The sequence below is a fragment of the Patagioenas fasciata genome, chromosome 2 (genome assembly GCF_037038585.1).
Source record: "Patagioenas fasciata isolate bPatFas1 chromosome 2, bPatFas1.hap1, whole genome shotgun sequence".
NCBI classification, from domain to species: Eukaryota; Metazoa; Chordata; class Aves; order Columbiformes; family Columbidae; genus Patagioenas; species Patagioenas fasciata.
The window spans coordinates 141,647,101-141,657,833 of NC_092521.1; the positions used below are offsets into that span (position 1 = coordinate 141,647,101).

The 10,733-nt window shown below is 49.0% G+C and overlaps 1 protein-coding gene across 3 annotated transcripts in view; it reads right to left on the bottom strand.

Annotated features, from left to right (window-relative positions):
- The window catches only part of NXPH1 (neurexophilin 1), a 139,083-nt gene extending 132,686 nt beyond the window's left edge, over nucleotides 1-6,397 (bottom strand). The window contains exons 1-2 of one of the 3 annotated variants that reach the window (XM_065831512.2): nucleotides 5,844-6,397; nucleotides 4,735-4,896 (exon numbers count right to left, since the gene is read on the bottom strand). In XM_065831512.2, the coding sequence (XP_065687584.1) occupies nucleotides 4,735-4,788 (54 nt within the window). In that variant the 5' untranslated portion in view covers nucleotides 4,789-4,896; nucleotides 5,844-6,397. Of the gene's footprint in view, nucleotides 1-4,734; nucleotides 4,897-5,427; nucleotides 5,514-5,590 lie in introns of those variants that run through there. The other 2 variants (XM_065831511.2, XM_071805104.1) reach the window with 2 other exon arrangements.
- Between the last annotated feature and the right edge of the window lie 4,336 nt (nucleotides 6,398-10,733).

Sequence of the window (10,733 nt, forward strand, 5' to 3'; positions counted from 1 at the left end):
AAAAAAAAAAGAAATTTCAGTGCGGGAAACCTTTTCTTAAACTGCTAGCACAGATCCCTGGTGGTTAGGAAAGAAGGAACCCCAGAAAAGAAAGAATGCACTGTCCATCACTTCACATTAAAAATATATGTATATTTTATATATATAAATTTAAAGGGAAAAAAAAAAAAGACAAAAAAAAAAGACGCAGATAAGTTTGTTTCCGCCCACACGAAATCCGAGTCCGGTTGCTATTCACCGTGCCTTACCTTCCGAAAGGGTAATTATTCCCCCTACACCACCGCGAAAGAGTCTCTCAAACTCCTTTAGAAGGAGGGAGGGGGATCTTCTCAAGGCTACGTGAACTGTTTCGCACAAAAAGCCACTTCTTTCTCTTCGCGCCAAGCGCTTCCCCCCTCTTCTCGCCTCCCCTCCCTGCCCACCCCCCTTTCGACGTCGAATTGAAAATTGCAAGAAGTTTCTTGTTTGGGGGAAAAAAAAAGCAAAACCCGAATACTTTCAGCACCAAATGCCTCTGACAAAATACTGTGGGTGATGATTATGATCGGACAATGCCTTGTCTCTCTTTTGGGTTTTTTTTGTTGTTGTTGTTTTCTTTTATCTTCGCAGCCTATAGAGATTTTTTCCCTCCCACGACAAAGTAGGACACAATCAGCAACTATCTTTAAAAAGAAAGAAGAAAAAAAAAATCAACTTATCTTCGCTGGCACGTGATATCTCTTCACGTTCTCCATAGCTTTCATTAACCGGGGTGAAATGACCGCAAACAGTGCGACACAGAGCGAAATTAAATGTACACAAACTCTGGAGCCACTAACCTCCTTTTTACCCCCTCAGCAAATACCGTGCCAAGTGTGCCACCGCTGAGGACAATTTTAAACCTCTATTATTCACGATGTTTTTGCAGGAAAGCTCCGCTCGGCTGTCAGAAGGCCTCCAAACTACAGTGACGGTGTGGAACAGACCTTAAAATCCCGGCCCGGCACGGGGAGGAGGTCAGTAGGCTGTTTCCAAGCCTCTCTGTCAATGCCATCGCCCTGTAAAACAGGGTGCCCCGGGAGCCCCGCGGTTGCACTGCGCTGACAAAGCGCCGCGCAGAGAAGCTCCCCCCCCAGCGAAACAACCTGCTCGCTCGCAGCCCTCGTCTGGGAGTGAGAAATCACCCTCTGCCCCCCTGTTTGCTCTCGCACTGTTTAAATTCTGCACGGAGTTAAAACGCCCTGCCACTCAGCTCTGGTGTATATCCTCATTTACACACACATCGGTGGAAGAAACGCTTTGCTGAGAAAAGACGACAAGCCGAGGGGCTGAGGGGGGAGGGATCCTTACCCTAGCAGCATGCAACGCAAAACTCCGACTGGTTTTGGCTCCGTACCCGCTACTGCGGGTAAAGAGCACCTAAGTAGTGATCTTCTCCAACCCGGGGTGATCCCAGCAAAGCAGACGCGTGTTATCTTCCTTTGCTCCTACCGTGCGCGAAGTTCTCCCTAGAGCATGTAAAAGCAGAGCCTGTGAACATGTTGGGGGTGTGGAGGAGGGAGGTGGTAAAAATCCCACAATCTGCAAGGCATTTTTGCGCTTGGTGCCCTGGGTTTGCTGGCGGGAAGCGCAGGATCCGGTGGGCGGTCGGGAAGCGGCAGGACGGGGCGAGCGCCCGGCAGCGCCGGGAGACGCCGGCCGCCGGTCCCCGCCCGCCCCATGGGTCTCCTGAGCCGGTACGGACGCGATCTGCCTCCTCCTCTGGGGCCACACTTGACCTGTCCCAGTAGGAAATAACTAGTTAGGAGCCTTGCCGTCTTTGCCAGCAGCCTGCTCGTTTTGTAGTCGCTTTTACAGCATGTTGCTTCCACACAGGGAAATTAAAAAAAAAAAAAAAAGAAAAAGAAAAAAGAAAAAAAAAGTAAGAAAAAAAAACAGCGAAACAGCCTGGCTTTTTATCGTCCTGTGGTGTGGGACTGCAAATTCACCGGCAACTAGGCAGGAATTAAACGAGAAGGTTTCCTTAAAGGGAATGGTGTAAAACCCAGGTGTCCTTATATACAAATAGAGCCCAAACCTAGAAGAGTGTACGATCTCCGGGTGGTTTTTTCTTTCTTAATATTTACGTGCTTGCTTAATGACGATTTTGAGTTCGGCACAGCATTGTTAGTTAAGAAAACATTATACACCAGAATAAGACTAAGATGTTTCCGAAAGAACAGTGGTGGAGTATTGTGGTAAATAATACCGAGTGTAGCTGTTTGAACACTTTCTGCAGCTCTCTAAATGTAAAGATAGAAAATAACTTCAAGCCTTTAAAGATTAACTCCTAATTCTGCCAAATAAGTACTACATTATCCGTTTAGGCCAAAAGAAACACACTTCCACTGCAAATCAAATATAACATTTTCAATACACCACACAGCTCGAAATAAGGAGAAAATGCCTGTCTCGCAGAGGCTAACTACTGTTCTTATCAATAAACATAATACGGCGAACCTTCTCTACCCCAGCAAAATTCCTCCTCGTTCCTCGGCCATGACCTCTATAAATTTCAGGCAATAAGGCTGGACGGCACATGGCACTATTAAAAAGGGAGAGAAAAGAAGAGGCACTTTTCTTCCAAGATTGAGAAGAGGTTTAATGGTGAGGGGCGGGGAGGGGGGGGGGAGAGCAGTGGTTTGCTGGGTGAAGAGAAATTACAAACTAGTGAGTGGCTGTAAATGAGTAACTTCGAGGCAGCCCAACCTCGCTGCGCCTGTTCACTATCACTGAACAACGACTGGTTTAGGAGAAGAGGAAACATGCTATTTTCCCTCTCCCCTATATTATTAACCCCTCTCAAAAAGGATGTGTTGACAAACCCGATAGGAAACGGGTTGTGCTGCCATTTCATTTGCCCTTTCTAATAGGTTGGGTACTGAAAATTTATTTCTGAATTGACACTGCTCTAGTCCACACAGAGCAATGCACACACATGGATAGGCACGACAAAGTGCTGCACTTTGTTGGTTTGTGGCACCGCATAGAAGCTTTGGTCAAAACTTCATGCTTCGATGCTAATAAACAGTTTATTCACACGTGATGGCCTAATGCAAACTTTCAAAGTCACTCCCTAAATACAGAGAATAGGGAGAGATTGGCATAAACGTGCAAGTATCGACTCAGAAAGACGAATCGAGTTAGACAGGGAAATCCTTTGGATCGCCCCCGAGTGTTTTGGCAGAACATGCAGCCCAGGCGAAAAGCGCGTCCCCTCCCCCTAGCTTGTCTTTTATTCCTTTTTTTTTTTTTTTTTTTTTGCATCGTATTTCGCATTGTTTCGAGGGAAAATGGAAAATCGTCTCCTTTACTCTGCAATGCCAAGCCGCCGGGAAAAAAAAAAAAAAGCATTCAGGTAATGAAGTCTGTAACTAAACGGTAATTGAATCAGCATAATTTGCACACTGAATGGTTTTCAAATGCTCCCAGTTTACAATTAAAGGAGAATTAATGCGCTTGTTGTTCAGACTGCAGCGCATTAGAATAAATCCAGCACTGTTGTTGTAATGAGTCGAGAGCAGTTTAACTGCCAGCAAACACATTTAAAATTTAACACGACGTATCGATCTCGCTCCGGCTTTTTGATAGATTATTTGCCACGCACTTTTCTCCCCGCTTCCCCCTCCACCCCCACCCCATCCCCGGGTATAAAACTCGCGGGAAGGAGAGGAGCCCGCGGCAGACGTGGCACCGCCCGGCGAGGACAGGGGCTCCCAGGTGGGACCCACATCGAGCGGGAGCGGGTCGCGCCCGTCCCGGCTCCCCCTCACCTCCTTCACCCCCCTCACTCCCCTCGATCCCCACCGGCCCGGGCCCTCTCGGGATTGGCTGCCCCTCGCTTGGCCGCGCTCCGCCGCGCTGCGCCGCAGCGCACCCAGGCGGCAAATCCGCGCCAGCGCAGGGAGCGGCCGCGCAGGCAGCGCCCGGCGGCCGCGGAGCCGGAGCCGGGCCGTCGCCGCCTCCCCCACACGAGCACCGGGGTGCTTCCCCCTGTAGCGCCATTGGAAAAAGGGGTTTTCCTTCCCCCGCTGCCACCGGGACGAGCTCCCGCCAAGCGTTTGCTTGCCTAACGCATCGCAGGCGAGCGAGCGTACGGGCTGCAAAAGAGCAGCCTGCCTTGTTTTTGTTCCTTGTGACCGTAGAGGGAATAAAGTGTGTGTGAAAGGAGATAACGCCGCTGTTTACTCGTGTTCCCCCGGTAATCTTAAAGGAGATTTGCTACGAAAGTCAATGACACTTCACGCGGAAAATACTAGCTGTGCTCGTCACCGAGTACCTGCACATCTGTACCGTGCCGCCCGTAGTGGCATACGGGGGGGTTCCTCTCCCGAGGGGCTCCCACTGTCAGGAGGGAGCAGAGGGCAAAAAGTTGCCTCCAGCCCACAGCCTGGGCGGGCGCTCCCGCGGCGGTGCTTCGGTTCTCCCCGCAAGCACCGGGGGATCCGGCCCGGGAGCCCCCGACCCTGCTTTCGCCCGGCGGTGCGCCCCTTCCCCGCGAAGGTGGAACTACGGGTCTACCCCCGCCGCGACCTACCGAGAGCTCCCGGCCGACCACCGCGTCTCCCCGCCCCGGCCCCAGCTCGACCCCGGGAGGACGGGGCAGGGCTGTCTGCACGGTAGTTGCCGTGAGTTTGTTCGTTCTCCACCGGACTAGTGACCCCACCCGCCGAGCTCCCCCCTTCCCGACCCGTGTGAGGGGTCGGGGGCACTCACCAGGTAGAGGGTGGGCTGCAGCAAAAGGACCGCGTACCAGTACACAGCCTGCATCCTCGCCGCTCAAACTTCCCCCGCGCTGCCTTCGCTGCCTCTTTGTTCCTTCCAGAACATAGATCCACCTGACATCCACTTTACAGAACAAGCAGAGCTCTCACCAGCCTAGACAAAAATGAAATTATAGACCCCATGACCACAAGACAAGGTTAGGCTTGAGACAAGGGGGGAAGAGGAGAGGGGGGGGCGGGAGAGAAGGAGGAGATGGGGTGTGTGGATGGGGGTAGGGGAAACAAAAAACGATTAAAATCGAGTTAATCCAGCGTCAGAGCAAAGTGATCGCACGGTCCGGGCTGGCTGCAGAGCGCCTGTAGGCAACACTCCCCGGCGCTCAGTCCTTTTACTGGTTGGGAGAGCCCCGTGGTGTGGGCTGGGGCCGCCCGGGGGTGCCACCGCCAGCCCTGCCCTGCCCTGGTTGCCTGTGCGCCCTCGGCGGGGCCCGGTAGGCAACGGCCCGGCAATTGGCCACGGAGCCCCGGCAGCGCGCTGGAGAGCGGAGGGGCGCCGGAACGGGGAGAAGGGGCAGGAGACGATGGGATCGGGGCTCCGGATGCTCTTTGGCGCCTAAAGCCGAGGCGAAGAGCTTCGCCTTTGGGACGCCCGAGCAGGCTCTGCGTTCCACCCACAAGAGCCCACCTCCCTCCACCGCTCCTGAGGCGCGTGCCTTGTCCCGGGCCGGGGCCGCGCCCCGGGGCGCCCCGACGGGAGTGGACCCCATCCCCGGTCCCAGCCCTCCTCCGTCCCAGCGCCCTGCGGACAGCCCCGCCACCGCGGGGTGGGGCGCGGCGGGGATACGTACGGCGTGGGGGGTCCGACGGCGGCCGGGGCTCCGCGGGGCGCTCCATGGGCGAGCCTAGAGGGGCTGAGCGCCGCGGCGCAGCCCGCTGCCCCTGCGCATCTCCTCGCCGCGTTCCGCACCGAGGTTTCCCGCGGCCGCTGTGCATCCGGCGCAGGCACTGTCAGGGCGGCTGGGCGGCTGGCAGGCTCTCCCCCCCTCGCCTCCCCTTCTCCACACACGGCCGCACTCCGGCTCGGCCGAGCAGGACACTTACAGGAGGAGGGAGCTGCCCGAGCTGCCCGCTCGCCTTCGGCGGGGGGCGCGGGCAGGAGCGGCGGCACCGGCGCTCTGGAGCGTCCAGGGCGATTTGTCTCTATTGAAAATGACTTATTGGCCAGGGAGCGGCAAGAGCCTGCTATTTAACTTCAGATAAAATCTATCTGCAAAGACCTTGGCCGATCATCTTAAAATAAAGCTCTGGAGCCGAGCACTGTCCGAGCCTCACTGCTTGGGGAGAGAGAAAGAGCAGTGGAGGGGGGAGGAAGGGGGGGGGGCTTGCTCAGAGAGGGGGAAGGGAGGAGGGAGAAAGGGGAGTTTAGCGGCGTCCCATCCTCTCCTCTGAACGGGGTGATGAATCAGAGCCCTCCCCGGGCGGCGCGAACTGCCTTGCGCTGCCCGCTCTGTCTTGCCCGCCCTGCCTGCTCTGCCCGCGCTGCCTGCCTTGTTGCCTGCCCTGTCTGTGCTGCCTCCCCTGCCCGGGCTGCCTGCGCTGCCCGCGCTGCCTGCCTCTGCCGGGCTGCCGGTGCTGCCCGTGCTGCTGCCTGGGGCACAGCCTCTCTCTCTGTCCACCAGCCCGCGGGAGTCGGCTGCCTCCCCAGCACCTGGAAGGAGCCTGGGAGAACATCTCTTTCCTCTTTCTTTCCTTTCATTTTAGTTTTTCCACCTTCCCCAGTAGTGTCCCGTGCCACGACAGTGCTGCTCAGCCTGTGAAGGCAGCGGGCGCCCTCAAAGCGGGCACCGAGGTGATGGGATCTTGGAGCAGAGGTGGGTGACGGCTGCGGGAGCCAAGCTCTGGGATTAAAGCGTTGCTTCTCCCCGCAAGAAGGAACCTGTAGCTGGACAGCCCCTCGGAGTGAAGCTAGAAAACTCATCCCTGACCGCTATTGTGGTTAATCTCGCCAGCTGTCAGGCAGAAGGAAAGGTCTCAGCGACCTTGTTTTCCTTCTTCTTTACCAGGAGTCCTATGGGGCTTTTCCCTGCCCTTTTCCATCCCTCAAACCGTATCATTACCAATGTGACATTGGGATAGGGTGAAAGGGAGGATACCAACAGCACAGGGTAGCCTTACCAGATGCTCAGCCTTGATAGCAAAACTCAGATTTATCACCTCCCAAAGGGGAACCAAGAAGCAAGCCAGCATGCTGTACCGAGCGGGAAATGAGAGAGAAAAAGAGGACTTCAGTTGTCCTGCCAAATTCTTGCTTCCCTCAGAGCATGTCCTGGTAATTAATATCTCCAATCTGAGGCTTCATCACCAATCTGTAAAATACTTTTTAATTTGGGGGTCTGAGTTTGGAACACTAGTAATAGGGGACTCGGGAAAGGAGAGTGAAAGTAATGAGTACTCTTTGAAAGAGCTGCACTAGAGAATTCCCCATGGTCATTTCTGCTCCAAACACCTGGAAGATGGACAACTCCATATGTCTCCAGCACCATCACTCTGCTAGACATGTGGAATGCTCACGTCACAGTTTTGAAGAGAAGTATGCAGCTTGTGAAGAATTATACTGTCACCCTGCCGCTCCAGAGAGCCGCTGCATCACAGTGCAGGCTAAAGCTGCCCAGAGTCTTCTTGCTTCAAATGGGTAACAAATAAAAAAATCACAGCTGACTTTTACCTTTCAATTCCCTCCTTGTGTCTATTCCACTCTTACTTCCCTGTGGGTAGCTTTGTCCACACTTAGTAATTAATCGAGAGAGAGAGAGAAGGAGAGAGAGAGAGATGTTACTCTCTTCGCATAGAACAAACGTACCATAAGCTGCATGGAGCATATTGCTGATCTTTGCAATAAGCTGCTGTTACATACTTAGATCCAGCATGGTTCCTCTTACCTTAAATATGAGATTGACAGCTTAATATGGAGCAGGAAAAGCTTACACCAAGTCTCCCACATTTCAATGGGTCATGTTCCTGAGGAAGACATAATTTCTTCAAGAAGGAACGTTTCCCTCTTTAAGGAGGAATGATTCAACTCCACAGTCTGTGTAACTTGATTGAGCTCCTCTGAAGTCTGATCATTAATGTCTGCATATTGGAGAGGACAAGGAAGTAGTCATTGGAGAAGTATTACTTCTTCATCTGGTCAAATAGAAGAAGATCCTCCCAGTCTTTCTCATCCAGATCGTTACATCTCATTTAGGGGAGCCCTGTGGAGGAACTCCTGGTGCCATTGGAATCATAAGCCTGATTCCTCTTTACTTCAGCCCACTAAAATTTCCTCCCCCTGTAAACTCAGCAAGGTCTTCTATGAACAGCCTGTTCTGTACGGTATCTACGTTGAGTTGTCAGCAGGTTTTTGAGGCAAAGTTCTTCAGAATGGACAAATTTGTGTTCTGTCAGATTGGGACTGATCCAAGGTCCCACTGGCTTCACTGAGGGCTTTTTCACTCTTCAACAGACCTCCTCAGCCGAAGGCCACTGGGACAAACTCTTTAACTACAGTGTAATCAAGCTTTGCATCAGAAATGCTGTTAGGACTGCTCCTTCCCTCCGTTGTCATTTCAGAAGAAAGGAGCAATACAGGAGCCTGGATTGATCATTCCAGTTAAAAAAAAAAAAAAAAAAAAAAAAAACATGCAGTAAAGCAGTCTCTAAAGTATTCCAGCTGTGAACATGTGATACTTCCACAAAGGAAATGTAATGCTTATGAAAATCTGACATTTAGGATTTTTCAACACAGACTTTTGACTTTTGTCTGATTCTGTAATATTGATACAGCAGCTTAAGTGGAATATTAGAATTTTTTTTTTTAAGTGAATGTTAATTTCAACCATATGGATACTGTTTGTATTCTTAGCAGTAAGATCTCCAGCAAGTAAGTGTCAGCTAGTGAGGTTTTAAACAAGCACAAATTCTGCGTATACTGACGGATTTTTTTAAAGTCCAATTAAACTTAAAAATGCAATTGGACTATTTTTAAAGCTTTGAAATACATTCTAACCTTTAGACATCTTCCCTGTTACTGCGAAGATAGCTTCCTGGCTTGCAGAACTGAAAGGGTCACAAGCAGAAAACCCAAAGACAATGGCAAGTGATTAATAACTGCTGCAGGTTCCAACAGAAGATGGGCACGTAGTTTAATTGCTTGAGGCACTAGAAGAAAATACAATGCTGTAATGATAAATATCAAATGACTGTGCTAAACTTGCTGTGCAATGTAGCTAACTTGCCTAAACATGGACAGTTATATATGAAATAAAAATAGTAAATGGATATTATTTGTATGATTCACATAAGCTACGTGTCTTATTTTGAAAATACTGCTTGGAAAAAAAGAAAGTGAAACAAAGAAGGCAAAGGTAGGCCAGAGCACTAAGGGCTAAAGCAAGTCTAAGAAGATGAAAAAACAGCGCAGCTTAACCACGATTTTTCCGTCTGCTCTTAACCAGATTTTTTTTCACAGATTGTTTTTCAGGGTTACAGCCAATGTCTTGGTTGGGAATTTTGGCTGTTAAAGTCAATGGAAGTTTTGTCCCATCTCTTTAAAGGATATATTAAAATGTTAACAATGTCTGTATTGAAATAAAAATTAAAAAAAATATAAAAAAAAAAAAAAAAACCAGTCCGTGCTATAAGCAAATATCTTCTCATCTATATGCATGTTGAAGTGCTATTGAATTCAACTGGAGTTGCATATGCAGTACAATGACAGATTATGGCCTCCACAGCTTTTCTATATTAGTACTATACAGTGTACAGGCCAGATGCTTCATATCACTCATGTAAATAATCTTCCTGAAATGTTCTTCATATTGTCAACCATTAATTCATCAGACATTCTCTTCTTGTCCCTTCCCCTCTTCACATTTTAAATAGAGTTCTTTTGTTTCAAGGAAATCTTTATGTTTGAACAGAATATATTTATGGTTAGCATAAATACTACAAACAGAGTCCCTTGTCACATTTTATTTCCATTCTTTCAAGGTCAGAATATGACTGTATGTACCGTTCACATTTCTAAATATAAAAATATCTCCACAAGACTTTTATTTTTATTGCATTGATTTCTGTCTACTTACAGTCAAAGACTTACTACGAAGTGGTGTTACTCTGTATCCCACATGGAAAAATACAGGAATAGTCCAACCACTTCAAGAGAACTGCCTGGAATTCATGGTGTTCTTAATTATTTTCCTGGTGCTATGTCATGAGGACTCACACAATGTTGGAGTGAGATGTGATGCTCAGGATCAAAGAAGACTAAAAGGTAAAGTACCAACAGCAGTGTCTGGGTTGCTCAGTGTTTCTGTGATATAAATATGAGCAAGCTTACAAGCTTCACTAGACTCATTCCAGGTGACACTCTGTGTGTACATATATACTCAAGATTTTTCTCAGAATATTTGACATGAGGTGAGACATAAACTATTGTCTATATGAATAACATTTACAGCCGAGTTTATCTACAGGATTTTCTCATTAATAATGCCTTGAAATCCAAGGCAGAGGGGAATCTCTAGATCATTAATATAATAAACAAAAAAAAAAGCTTTCTAACCTTTCTTCCATAGGGAGCTTATTTTCTAACATAATATGTATAGCAGGGATTTGTATTTGCATTCTGCATTTATTTCACCTGTTAGATCTTGACAATTTTCTACAGTGACAATACAGGAAATAGAAGAATGTCAATAATACCCATAAGGAAAGAAAAAAAAAAAAGAACTTAAAGTAATGAAAGGAGTCTGTGCTGAGTTCGTACATTACCCCAAAAATACCACAACTTGGGTGAGTTTCCTGAAGACATAATTAGATTTCAAAAATAGTGTAGGACTAAGTGAATTTCTTAATTAAAATCCAATTATTGGAATACTTCATTATGGTCACTCTAGGGATTATTAGCTGACAGCAACACTTGTTGAAATAATAAAACTTGATAACAAA